General features: G+C 40.4%; 1 protein-coding gene across 1 annotated transcript; it reads right to left on the reverse strand.

The window, feature by feature from the left end:
• Positions 1–1,991: 1,991 nt before the first annotated feature.
• Positions 1,992–14,064, reverse strand: scd (stearoyl-CoA desaturase (delta-9-desaturase)). The gene is made up of 6 exons (XM_012853992.3): positions 13,936–14,064; positions 13,437–13,688; positions 9,006–9,136; positions 8,695–8,900; positions 6,407–6,639; positions 1,992–4,626 (listed from the first exon to the last, which is right to left on the reverse strand). Exons 2-6 carry the CDS (start codon positions 13,663–13,665, stop codon positions 4,427–4,429), a joined length of 999 nt encoding a protein of 332 aa, XP_012709446.2. The 5' UTR covers positions 13,666–13,688; positions 13,936–14,064; the 3' UTR covers positions 1,992–4,426.
• Positions 14,065–14,454: the final 390 nt, after the last annotated feature.

Here is a 14,454-nt window from a genome sequence, read left to right on the forward strand (position 1 = left end):
CGGACTTGATAAAACGGCATACAAGCCATTTACTATGTAATAATTGGGCGGTTTTTGAAACAGTTCTTATTCTAGGCATTAACAAAACATTCACTTATTGCCAAAAACATGGTAGAAAAGCATGCAAAAAGTTACGTTTGCATAACAGGTCCCCTTTAAAATAGAATTTTTGTCTAAATGAAACTAAAAAGTAAATAAGTGTGACAAGAGGAAATGCACTAAATTATAACATGTCCTTGCTAAACCAAAAAAAAAAAAAAAAGAGAAAAAAAAGCAAAGAACCTGACAGTCTGATGTAAAATGGTCTGAGACCAGCATGCTGGTCCTAGATTCCTCGCTGTCCTGTGTAAAGCCAGACGGCTGGTGTTAAACAGCCAGGTTATATTTCACTGTGACTTGTACTGTGGGTTGGACAAGAGATTTGCATTCCATAAACATTAGTGGATTTAGTCATTTTAACCTAAAACCAGGCAAGTTAAACAACCGACATGGAGGGTGGTTGTCTTACTTATTATGCCACAAAGGTTTTAACAGGAGAACATAAGACAGGAGCATTAGGAAATGTTTGGGAACCCCATAAGATGTTTTGGAATGGCAACTTTTTTTCAAAATACTATAAGTTAAGTGATTGTTAATGATCATGTTCTCATTTAGGATCAAATATTTATCCAAAAGCAGCACAACTACATTTTTGGAAAAACAAGTCACTATGAAGTAAAGATAATGACTTGACCATAGCTAACACATACAAGCGTTATGGTCCTGTTTCTCCCACCGTTCACATCTGCATATTTTCCAATCAAATCTAAAACAACAACAACAACATTGTGCATTTGTTCCACTATGTTAGGCTTAGTCATAGTCTTAAATTGATCATTTTAGCACTAAATCTGAAGTTGGGGATGGAAGCGTTGAAGTTTGGTCTGTTTTTTTTAATCTTCCTCCATGTTTCCATCAACTCTGACCGACTTCTCTTATCCCGCTGAGGATAATCATTACCGCAGCATGATATTGCCATCAACATGTGCGGATGATTTGCAGTGTTGATTTTATGTCACACACGGCATTTTGCTTGTAGCTCAAAAATGTCCTTTTTGGTCTAATCTTCTTCCTCAGGTTTTGCTGGGATTGCTTTCTTCTGGGTAACTTCCAATGTAGGTCAGGCTACAGCCGACCAGAAGAAATTGGTTTTGATTGAGGAGAAATACATTAACCATATAGATGTAAATGGCACCATGCTGGATGTTTAATGGAAATCTTAAAACTGATTCTTTTTGGCTGCGTTAAGAAAAGGTTGCGTTAAAAGAAAAGCTCGCCAGCTGTTGAGTGCGGCGACAGCAATGAATCATCATGTGGACTTGTGTAAGAGGCAGTAATAGTAATGTTTGGCCAGGGCAAGGGAGGAGTTCGTTTAAACACTACTGAGTTGTGGAAATAGACACAACACTGTCTGTGAAAAGGCGACCCTGAAAAACGACTTGTTTTCTGCCGCAAGCTCTAGAAAATCTCAAAGGAATTATCTCAGTGCGCCTATCCGTACACAAACATGACCATAAACAGGAGTTTTTAACCAAACCTTTGGATGCTGCTGTTTAGTTTAAAAATGTACTAAAAAAGGACTATTTCAATTTAGCTGATAACCCTGTAGAGCCTTTACAGTTTTTACATGTACCCACATGTTTTGTGTTATAATTTGTAATTCATTACTCATTTGGATTAAAGTATTTGAGGACTTGTGGGACTAGTTCAGCAATAAAATCATTGGAAAACCCGATTACCTTTGTCCTTGCTTGAAATAAAAAAAAATCTAATTTATTAGATTTTTAAATATGCCTATTGCAGCTCAGTGTGAACTAAAGACATTCTAAAGGAACAAGTTGCAGATAGAGTCAAAACTCCAATGAAGCGTTCATTGGAGAATCCAAGGACACACACACACACACACACACACACACACACACACAGAAATAAGCAACAACCACTGTACTAGATTCCAAGTGTATTGAAAATATTGTGAATTTTATTTCAGAATAGGAAACAGTTGACATCTTGACAAACTGAAAAAACATTTTTCAATCCCTCCCGTAGTTACGAAAACACAAATTTTGGGGCTCTGGACAGCCGAGTTAAACTGTGTGACATTCATCATGACAACATGGTGTCTCCTCTCTTTCTTTCCTTCCACCAGGACCCTTAGTTTGCGAGTTAGATCTCACAAACGAACATTTGCACCAGTTTTGTCCGGCACACAAACAAACAAAAAAACCAAAAAAAACAACCTTCATCCTCCAATTGTCAAAACGACTAAAAATAACAATGTCTTCCCTTGTGTTACAGCCTGTAAGCAACTTTTATTTCTTTTTTTGGTATTTGAACCTTTGAGTCTGAACTGCTGGAATGTGAAGAAATGGATACATGTTGTAAGGCATTAGGAGGCACAGTCCCTTGAAAAGTAATAATACGGCAAGAACGTCTTCCCAGTTTGTTACGTCAAAACCACAAACTTTAAGGGATAACATTTTTCTTTTTCTTTAAAAAGCAGCATATAATTGTCAAGTTAAAGGAAAATTGAACTGAAAAGCACGGTGTGCATTTGTGACTGTGCCCATGACTCTAGTGGAGCTGCGGAAAGCCACGCAGATCTGGCTTCTATGGAAGAGTGGCCAGAAGTAAAAATAAGTACATAAAACATCCCGTTTAAAGTTGGCCTTGATGTGTGTGGCAGGAAATCAAGACACCCTGAACCCACCGGTCCGGTGGTGGAGGCAGCATCATGCTCTCTGCAGCTCAATACAGGGCATTCCCGGAAGAAAGCCTACGTTTGGCGGCAAAAGACTTGAGATTTGGGCACAGATCTGCCTTTTTAATGCAACTAATCTGAACATACAATGGAGGGGTTTAGATCAAGTCACGCATTCGGATGGCTAAGTCAAAGTGCGGCCCTCTATCTGACTTATGCCTGAGCTGTTTTCCAAAGAACGGCAAAAATGAACGTGTATAGAAGTTTCAAGCTGGTAGAGAAACACGCGACGTCTGTATCGTTTTTACTTTACAACTGTGCACAGCTTTGTGCTTTGTTAATCCCGATATCCCAATAAAAACGAATTCCAGTGTGTGGCTGTAACGTAACAAAACGTGAAGAGCGTGGATACTTTTGCAAGGTACTGTATTCTGACTGTTGGCGCAAGAGATAGCCAGGTGCTGCAGTTTGATATAATTCGGATAAAACGTAAAAGACTCTCCGCCTGATCGAGAAATGCAAAAACCACCGAGCTAGAATATTCGAAGTCAAAAAAAAAAGGGGGGAGACAAAAAAAAATACCATAATGCATAAATAATAAAAGCATTCCACAGACTATAATCGCAGATAAACACCTACAATTTGAAAATGACGGCCCCTGTTGTCAGGCCCCGTCGCCATGACGATACCACAGCGACGAATGAAAACGCAGTTCTGCCACGACAGCCACTGACACATCACCTCACCACAACACCTACTACAGCTTATCGCCATGCAAAAAAAAAAAAAAGGGGGGAGGGGGTGGCATGTTTTTGTTTTGCTATAACCAGAACCTGTCCCGCGACTGGCTGCCGCGCCGGCCAATGAGAGCTCAGCCTTCAGAACCATGTGACACCGGAAAGAAACAACGATAAATTCGACCGTGGCAACGGCTGAACGGAACACCTTTGGCAAGATTTTACAAAACGGAAATGTTGCCGTCAGAACAGAAAGCCTTTTGAGCTTTTTTTTTTTTTCCCCCCCGGTAAATGGGGGGGGGGCTAATTACAGCAAATCACAATATTTTCCCCCCAAGTGCTTGCAGTTTTGCTTTGGTTTTGTTTCTCTGCACAAGGCAACTGTAATACACTTAGCCGCGCGACTCGGTTTTCAAATTTTCAATAAAGCCAACAAGTATCAAGTAACAAATTATTATATTTTTTTAATCTTAAAAGGTCATTAAGTTAATCTTTATAACAGAATTAATAATAAAAAAAAAAAAACTATACACTCCAATAAAGTCAAGTTTCCAATCAGCATTGAAATAATGTTAAGGTAATACATCAACATGACCGGCTACACGGCTCACTGCTCATGAAGACTGCACGACGGCGATGAATGGTCGACTTTTAAAACTCAACAACTAATAAGCTGAAATAAGCTTTAAGCATTGGGTCTGAATCTACGTTAAAAACCTCAAATTGTAAAGCGTGTTTCTTTTATCTTGAACAATCTGTATGGCTACAGCTACAAAAAAAAAAAAAACCCACAAAGAACAAGCAAACTGTGGTAAAAGGCCCTCGTGACGCTGACGTTTAACCTCAGAGGATGAGCAAATAAGCAGCTGTAGAGAACTGTTAGTCATCATCTCTTGATCTGGAAATGTCTTTTGTGTGTTTTCTTCATTTTTTTTTTATATTTTTTTTTTTAGCCACTGCGGTGGCTTCCGTCTCCGGTGCGCTGTATCCGGGACAGGACGACCTCGCGGGACACCCTCTTGCGGTCCTTGGCCAGGCCCAGGAAGCACATGAGGTCGATGAAGCAGGTGGTGAGGTTCAGCTTGCAGCCGTACTCGCTGGTGGCGTAGTCGTAGGGGAACGTGTGGTGGTAGTTGTGATAGCCCTCACCTGGATGGGTCAGAGATACAGAAAGCTGCGTTTTGGTTTGGATTCTAAAACAAGGGTTTCAAAGGAGGAATTCTATGATTTGTACTCAAACCTTTCCATCTGAATTACATCTTTTTGCGCTTAAAACAAGCTACAAAGTGGTTTCAGGGCATCATGCAAAACAAAATGGGTTTCTTTTTTGACAGTTTAATGCGGAAGGTTTTTATCTAAGCATCTTTCTGCTTCCCTCACTCCCGCTCCTCCACGCTGCTCCCGTCCCGTCTGATTACTCCGCCTCATCTTCCTCTTCATCTTCACTTACCTTGATCCGGCGCATTAACCCCGCCCAACCTGCTGCGTTTTCCGCCGCGTTCGATGAACCCCCCACCCAGGAAGTCCAAACTGGAAACCACGTCGTTTTTTTTTTTTTTTTTTTTGACCTCCTCGCGCTCGACGTACATTACAACGGCGGGGGGGTGGGGTGGTAAACCACATGGCTGCCTCCGATTTTTTTTTTTTTTTCCGCTTTGCAACAACAACTGGAGTCATGTGTATGCACGCCTATGTGAGGATAGTGGGTGGACAGTGTAGAAAGGTTAATTAAATTTGATTTTGAACATTTAAGGAGACAGAGAAACAAAATTTCATGGATTTAAAAAAAAGGAGCAATGAGCAGATGCACATTCGCAAACAGACACCTGCACGCTTCTGATCTTGCAGAAAAACAAAAACCTTTTTGTTATTCACGTCTGTGTGCCAGACCTCTGCCGTGCTACAGCCACAAACTTCAAGTTGTTTTTTTGGGGGATTTTGCAAAAGTGGAAGGAAAGTAATCCAATGCAAAATGTATTTTACACAGAAATAACCTAAAAAGTGTGGAGTCCATTTGTATTTCTGTCCTCTGAGTCTTTGCAGAAACTCATTTTGCTGCAATTACAGCGGCAAGATCTCTACCAGCTTCAGTCGATCGAGCTGCTTCCTCTAAGGCAGACGTCTGCAACCTTTATAACCCAAGGAGCATTTGTGCTTAGTCCAGCTAAATAAAACTTCCTTTTGAAAAAGATCACTTCCAATTTTTTTGACAAATTTCTACTATAGCAAAATCTCGCTATTTGTTAGGTTTTTAAATGAATAAAAACACGAAACCTTAGCAAAAAAGAAGATGGATACATTTTCTTCTATGGGATGTTGATATTTGTGAAAAATGATGTTAAAAAAGGACATAGTTGCCAACTTCATAACAAGAAAAATAGATCCTAAAATATTATTGGTACATTAGTGTCATTCTCTTATTATTGTAATCTGCTGGTATATCTGTATTTAAAACAGTTTGTTTATTTTCATTTTTAGCTGAAGTTAAAAGCAGCTATTGTAGAGGATCCAAAGAGCCACAGGTTGCAGACCCCTGCTCTAGGGGATTCATCTGGATCTGTTGTAGGGTTGGAAATTAACCGGCAGGATCTGTTGACCAGCTGCAAGTGTCTGTTTGCAAGTTGCAAGAACATATTAACTTACACTGCACTAACTCTTAAGGTAACTGTGCACTTAGATAATTTGTTCCAACAATATATTTGTGCACAACTTATTTACAATCATAAGTCACGCTAAATAGCAGCGAGTATAAATTAATGCATCTTTGGGTATTTCTATTCCACCCAAAAATGTATGTTCAATAACTCTTATCTGCCGTTGAAGTAAACTCAAACAGGACTTAAATAATCCCTGATTTGGTCTATTAGTGGCTGTTTATGTTCTGCATAGATCAAAATCAAAGGAAGCGTTTTTGAGTGTCTTTCCATACCTATGGCGCTGAAAGTGACGAATCTGTTCTCCCTGGGGTTGATGTTCTGGTCGTAGGGCCTGTTTCCCCACATGTGCGCGGCGCTGTTGACCAGCCAGGTGGCGTTCAGCACCAAGGTGTACCTCAGCAGGGACGGCACGAAGTACGCCACCCACAGGGACTCGCCCCAGAAGTACCAAGGCACGAACATCGGGACAAAGAAGCACATGAGCAGCACGGAGAGCTTGTAGTGCCTGTTGAATAGACAGAGAGAACGCGGAAAAGAGCAGATTAAGAAACACAATCAGATTATTTTACCTACAGAGCTTGAAGTTCATCTGCAGACCTGAATGTCTAGAAGTTCTACTGAAATATATATATTCTTTTAAAGAAATTTACACCAAGTCTTAGCTTTACCCTCTAGTGCCAAGAAAAATTACTCATAATCCTTAATTTTCTGCATTTCATCACATTACCACAACAAAAGTCATTGCATTTAATGAGATTTCATGTGAAACACTATCAGAGTGGAAAGAAAAAGATTTTCAAATAACAATCTGAAAACAAGGAATCTATTTGCATTCATTCCTTTTTCTCCGGTACCCAAAATTATAATCTAGAGACACACGGGTTTCAGACGCTATCATAGTAATCTGATTGGTAAACTGAGTTAATTTGTGTCTATTTTTGTCAGAATTAGTACAATTGTTCCATAAATGCCCCAGTGGTTTATAGAAGGCTATACGAAGTTTTTCAAATGTGGGGGACACAGCAGACATGTGGAAGGGTTAGGGTCCTCTGGTCAGATTGGGCCAAAATGGAAGCGCCAAGCATAGAAATGTGGAAATGCTCTTTAATTTCTATTTTTAGGTTAAAGTACAAAGAAAGAAACTCTGAAAAGAAGTAAAGCAGGATTATAGACTCTTTTCCTTATTCATACAAAATTAATTCTTATAAAAAATAACTAGCTTTTTCATTACCTTTTTAACACCACTAATGTGTATGTCATTCCGAACCTGCTGCATGACCTGAAAACTGATAATCACGTGAACTCTCGCTGCCATCTGACTGACCGTGAGCTACATATACTCTGGGAGGCTGAATATAAATCATTCCTCTCGGTAAATCCACACTGGGATATTTGCACAAAAGGCCAAAAAAAAAAGCAAAACCAAAGGGCCCAACCAGCTGTGGGTGACCCAGGCCGCCCCCTCTTCAGGGAATTTGTTAAGCTCCCCTCTGGGGGGCGATATGGAGCAGCAAGAGCAGCTATGAACATTTAGAAGAAGTCTTTCACACCGAACACAATAATGTTCCTCAACTGTTAATCATTATTCAGACTTAGGCTGTGCCCGTTGTTTTTCAGTTTTTATGCTTTGTCTCATTCATTGTGCAAGTTTTGTATGCTTTTAAACCACCATGTGAAGCCAAGGGCAGATTTCCACATATGTGGACAAGATTAATATCACCATTAATAATTTTGGGCAAAGTTGTGTTGACCTATAACATAAAATCCCAATAAAATGCATTAAGTTTTGAAGTTGTGCTGTGACAAAATGTGAAAAACTTTAAGGAGCATGACTGCTTTTTGTTGCGCTCACACATGACCTCTTACTTTAAAGGGAACATATTGTACACAATCCACCCTTTTAGCACTTAAATGTATTTTTGTGTGTACTTTGAGTCTCTAGGAGTGCAGAAAAGTTGAATTTAGTCCATCCAGGTGCTTGCAGATATATTGATATTCTATTTGGGTCATATTTTTCAATCCCTTCAGTTTTCTCTGTTCTTTGTTACGTTTTTTTTTTAACAATTATGTCACCATATATTGCTAAACGAGGTCATGGAGTTCCGACTAACTAATATCGCAAATCTGTCATTTTTATTTCTCCCTGCAATTTTGTAGTCACAGCTGAAGGATGCCGTAGCTACAGCTAGATAAGTGAAAATTTTCGGTTCATTACACTGTCTCCCAGAAGACTACAAAAATGGCCGAACGGGGTGGAGTGGAACGCTCTGCGACTTGGAGGGGGGGCGGGGTGTGAAGTGCCTCATTTGCATTTAAAGAGACAGCGCCAAAACGAGATGCTCAGAGACATCTCAGAACAGGGGGTTAAAGAGGGCCTGTGGAGCTAAATTAACGAGAAATTCAGACAAAGCACTGCAGTCCCACTTTATATAGACCACGACTAAATGATTTAAATGTGAAAAGGAGAGCATTGCAGAGCATGATATGTCCCCTTTAACGCGCAACACTAACAGGATGACATTTGCATGTTTGGGGAAGTGTAAAAAACAATGCCACTTGCCTCCTCTGAAACATTACAACTTTGTCGGCGAGCAGGTCGCTGAGCTCCAGCTTGCGCCCCTTCTCGATGACGTCGGGATGTTTGCGCACTAGCAGCCAGCCGATGTGAGAGAAGAAGAAGCCCCTGACGGCGTTGTGGGGGTCTGCGTCTGTCTCGGAGTATTTGTGGTGAACCCTGTGGTCTCGAGCCCATTCAAAGATATCATTCTAGGGTTTTCAGTTGAGACGGTGTAACAGATGTTTGTTACCTTTCTGATAATAGACACAATGAGTTACTTTCTATGTTGTTGGTTTTTTTTTTTTTACACATACCTGAAAGGCCATGGAATTGCAAACAGCGAGAAAGATCCTCAGAGGTAATGAAGCCTTGTAGGTCCTGTGGCTCCACAGACGATGAGCTCCCGCAGTGATTCCTAAAGCACTTAGCACAAAGCAGACTAAGGCTGCGGAGAGACAGAAAAGCAACAAACAGCGATAAAAGGTTAGCATCAAATCTAACAGTCTTGTTTTGTGTTTATTAAGGCGAAGCTTGACAACGGAGCATCTCCAGGCTTATCATAGCCTGACAATGAGGAGAAGCTAAACAGATGATAAAATATAGGTGGCGTAGATTCTTTCCTTTCACATAGCCTTGAGTTTTCAGCTGTGCACGAGAAAAACAAGACTAGCTGGGGACAGAATCCTGGATAACGGTTTTCAATGAATTACCAGAATGTCCTTTTTTCATTGTGGGAGGATTATACAATAAACATTTTTGATCATTTTTTTTTAAAGCAATAAGCTTGAATTACTGTAGACTTTTTCTAATCTACACAGATCTTAAGTTATCAGGCTCCTCTGCTGTGGAACCAAGTCCCAGTTTTAGTCCATGAGGCAGACACCCGTCTTTTTTTTTTTTTAAGAAAAGGCTTAAATCTTTCCTTTTCTTAAAGAATAGGCTCAAATCTTTCCTTTTTAACAAACCTTATAGTTAGAGTGGCTTTGATTATCCTGAGCTATCTTCTGCCATTACCTTGTCTAACAAAGAAAGTATCCCTGGATCAATGTGTGCTTCTGTCTTCTTTTCAGAATCAGACAGAATCAGACATACTTTAATAATCCCAGAGGGAAATTACTTAAATCACCACTGTTTGTGTCTCTGCCCTGTCTTCTCTAACTCCCAGTCAGTCGAAGCAGATGACCGTTGACACTGAGCCTGGTTCTGCTGGAGGTTTTCCTCTCCACTGTCGCTTCATGCATGCTCAGTATGAGGGATTGCTGCAAAGCCATCAACAATGCAGACGACTGTCCACTGTGGCTCTACGCTCTTTCAGGAGGAGTGAATGCTGCTTGACAAGAATTGATTTAATCTGCTGGGTTTCCTAAAATAGGAAACTTTTTAACCAATCTGGATGATTTGATTGAATTTCACTTTGTAAAGTACCTTGAGAAGACATGTTGTCAAATGGCGCTATATAAATAAAACTGAATTGAATTAATTAATAGTGTTAAATGACATATATACACTAAAATATATACATACAAAGTGTAACTCACCCCGAAAGCTACTGTTTTTGCAGATAAACTGTGTAAACTGGGCCTAAGGGTGCTACTCTAATGTTACTGTGTAATGTTTTTACATTTTCATGTGAACTTCGTTTAGTTTTGCAATATTTGTCTTAAAACCATCTTACTGTTGCCCTCTTAGGGTTGAACATTGCTGTTGCAGTCGAATTTTCCTATTGGTTCAAATGGCACATGCTTTTGTCATCATAGCCCTGCTTTCAGGTATGAAAGCGTTACTGTCCAGTTGGAAACCCTGCTTATGTCCGAGTTTCAGGCGTCGAGTTGACGTGAAAACATTTTGAAGTATTTCCCAGTCGTCTTTACTCGCTGCACGTTGTGCAATACGTCCCTCTCAGCGTGAGGCTACCACCACCGTGCCTTACAGCTGACAGTGTCCTTAAATTAGCCTCATCTTGATCCTTCCAAACATTTTTAATTTATGTTAAACTGATCCAAACCGTCACTTACGATGAGCTGGGAAGCCCAGGTTGTGTCAGGTAGGCACATGCTCAAAGTTAAAATGAGAGCCTGGTGAGGGAGAGGCAGAGAAAAACTAGTTTGAAAATAAATTAAATTGGTGTCAAAGCCAAACACGACCGCTGCAGGGTTTGAGTTTTTTGGATTTAAACCAAGTGACGCAACCCGCTTAATTTGTCTGAGCTGTTATCATATGCCATTATCATATTTGTTGAAAAAGGTCTCCAAATGACAATAACATGATTTATCTCTATAAGTTTTCGAAAAAAATTACCGTCCAGCAAAATTTGTTATCGTGACAGGCCTATGGTTGGAACAAGCCAGTCACAAACCAAAAGATGCTGTCAGAACGCCAGTAAAGACAGGTGACTATGAATTTGTACCGAATGGCTGCCCACCAAGAAACCCGAAGCTAAAATACTGACACCTTCAAGCTCCTCTAAAACTTACAGTTACCCAAATGTGTCAATTATTCGAAATCGGCTAGATAGCTGAAACTGGGTTAATCCAAAACATGCGTCGAAACCGGCTTTTGGACTAGATAAAACAGGGTAGCAATAAGCTTTCTGGAACCGTCTCACCCTCAGGCTAAACAGGATTCATGGACTTATCAGAGCCGGATCTCTGGCAGAAACAAATCAAATGAAACAAAAAGTATTGTTGGTAGGAAGCGTGGTCATTGGTCACACATCAGTGGGGGAAAATCATTGATATTGTCGGTTACGTAATCACTCAATCCCCCTAAAAGAATAAACCAAATGCATAAAAGCCCAGAATTAATGTGACTTGCAGACACTGTATTATAGTAGTTCAGGAGCACTCCATTTAAATCAATGAAATGCATTAGATTTCTATTGTTTGCTTGTGACACAGAAAGTGACATAAGCTTGTGACTGAACACACGCCATCATTACCGATAAGAAATGGGAAAGATAACAGCTATATGAATAAATTGCTCAGTATTATGCACGTTTTCCAGCTCCGCAGGCTTTACTGGTGTTGCTTTGATCATGTTCCTCGATTAAAGATCTAAAATTAGGAATCTAGTGGTGTTAAAGAGTATTTATCTACCTTCCTTATATTTGTGCATCTCTGCTATAAAATGCATGTTGCAAACTAAAAAAATGCAGTGATGAGATCCATACAGTGCCTTGAAAAAGTATTCACAACCCAGGCACTGTTCCACATTTTATGTTATAAAATCATAGACCAACAGAAAGTAGCAAATAATGTGACATAATAAAAAATAAAAAAAACTACTAAAAATGCTTGCAAAAGAAATCTGAAAAGTCTGCCGTCCATTTGTTTTCAGTGACTCTACAACTGCTATGGGGCTTCAAAGGGTGACATAACAACCCCACTGCATTGTGGGATACCTGGGCATCGGGAAACAAGCTTCTGTTTGCTTACACCGCCTTCCTCCACAAAGCTGTTTTTATTTTCTGTTCTTTTTATATTAAAAAGTAAAAAAAAAAAAAACATGGTGCTAACGTGCCGTTTCATTAACTGTCACAGGAGCTCGGATCTCTGAGCTAACAAAGAGAAGCTAAATGGACTCTGGCTAGCAGCCGTGAGACGATCAAACCTCACTGAACGCCATATCTCAACACGTACGTTTACGTATTTTCACACTGGTAAGTGTGATTTAAAGCTCGCTGCGCTGTTTATACGGCGCTTTTAGCAGGCTGCTAGCACTAGCCTAGCCAGCTGAGGGTAGCAAACAAATTAAAAGTAAAGGAGACCCATTGTGAAGACTCCCTGATTCATAAATATATTAACCGATAACCCCCAAAATATTGAGGGGTTATGACGAGTTTTCTCTTTAAGAAGAAAAATTCAGAGGTCCTGACCCACCCAAAGTACTTTTGAGCCCTTAAAGATGTAACATTTCTAAATTATTCGCTGGTGTGCTGAAAGTTGTCAAAGTTGCGCTGAAATTAGACCGTTACGATGAGCGTTACGGTGAGTACGAAATTAATGTTTGAGAACAACTGAGAAAAGTCGGTAAAGCTCTAGAACATGAATCCCCGCTGTTGTGAAGCTCCTGAACAAAATCGGCTAACGCTAGCTGTTATTAGCTTGACAAATAGCTGGAAAATGGCGATCGCATCCCACAATGCATTACACAATCATGCGTACCCATAGAAAAGTTTGTCTGTTCTTTGCATAATAGCTTAGATTCATTCAGATTGGATGGAGAGCATTTTTGAACATTAGTTTTCAAGTCATGTCTTAGATTCTGAAATAGATTAAGGTCTGGACTTTGACTAGGCCCATTCCCGCACATGAATATACTTTGATGTAAACTACGCTATAGTAGTGTTGGCTTCATATTCAATGGTGGCAGTCCTGCTTAGAGATTAATCTCAACCACGGTCTTAAGTTTTGTGCAGTTTCTAAGGTTTGTGGGTTTTGTCCATACATGCACGCCACACTTTTCAGATTTCTACATGTGAAAAAAGAAAAAAAAGATCAAAAGGCATTTATCTTTTCCCTTCAACTTCACAATTTTGCTCTACTTTGTGTTGATCTATCATAAAACACAACCAAGGTCGTGGCTCAGGGGAAAGCACAGCAACAGCAAGAGGTGGAAATGTGAAGATTCCTGAAGCGCTGCCAGAACAGCTGATCAGAAGAGCTCAAATAAAATCAAATCTTTGCAGACATGCTCCAACATGTCGCGTTTCTACCCCGGTTTCTCTGCTTTGACTTTCTACTTACACCAGAGCAAGGTAGGGACGGATGCTGCAGGGACCAAGGACAAGCCGTAAAATGCTCCAAAATGCAACAGACTCATCAGGACGACATTTCTCCAGACCATGACCCTAGGAGGTTTCGGGCCCTCTTTCTCCTTGTAACTGTTATCAAACGCATCTTCCACGGCTGCCTCTCTGCAAACGTCCCCGTTGATCGACGTGTGCTGCTGCGACTGCTGCTTCTCAAACGTCATGCTGGCTTCGGCTGTGTGATGCTCTAAAAGGAAAAACAGACAAGAAAAATAAGAAAAAAAAAGGCAACCCAGGATGCTTAAAGAACGTCGCACACAGCGAAAAATACGGACTATTTTTTTTTAAGCTAACGTGACTGGCACGTTGCTAGTTGGCGCTGGTGAGGAAACGAGTGGTCATGTAACGAAGATGCTGGCAAAATAACAGCGTTGCGTAACAATGACTTAATGGAACAAAAAACAAAAAAATTAATAACATAACACACAACTCACCAACGAAAAGACGGTGTGACGTATAATTCTGGTGCTAGGAGTGCAGTCCGAGCCGGTGTCTGACCTAAAATTACAGTAACCCAGAAAGAGAGCGCAGTAGTCAGCGTTGCGGCGAACATCAATGGGAGACTCAGCCTCCGACGTTCCTGGCCAATCACAGCTCGGATGCCGCCTCGCAGTTGATTCTGATTGGCTGCCTCTTTATCTGCTGTTCACCTTTTATTCATTCGATGACCAGCCAGATGTATACTAACCTACCACCGTAGAGAGCAGCTGCGGGGGTGCCTTTCCGCTCCTGTCTAGACTGGTATTGAATTAAAGCACTCTCATATTTCCACTCCACTCGGATTATGAAATGGGTCGCGCCTACTTTACGTTCTGGTTTTAATTAAAACATGCATTTTCGTTTCTACAACTATTTTTTTTAATAACACATTTTACAATAAATATCTTTGTAATTGCAACTTATGGGATGCTTTGACTTTTAACAAGCGTTTTAAGATCGTACTTTTTTTTTTT

The sequence above is a fragment of the Fundulus heteroclitus genome, chromosome 10 (assembly GCF_011125445.2).
Source record: "Fundulus heteroclitus isolate FHET01 chromosome 10, MU-UCD_Fhet_4.1, whole genome shotgun sequence".
NCBI lineage: Eukaryota > Metazoa > Chordata > Actinopteri > Cyprinodontiformes > Fundulidae > Fundulus > Fundulus heteroclitus.

Excerpts from the sequence above, each read along its gene's own strand:
- scd (XM_012853992.3), bottom strand. The coding sequence starts at position 13,665 with ATGACGTTTGAGAAGCAGCAGTCGCAGCAGCACACGTCGATCAACGGG. Across the intron at positions 9,137-13,436 it reads CGTCCCTACCTTGCTCTGGT|CCTTAGTCTGCTTTGTGCTA; the intron begins GTAAGTAGAAAG and ends GTCTCTCCGCAG. Across the intron at positions 8,901-9,005 it reads GCAATTCCATGGCCTTTCAG|AATGATATCTTTGAATGGGC; the intron begins GTATGTGTAAAA and ends TGAAAACCCTAG.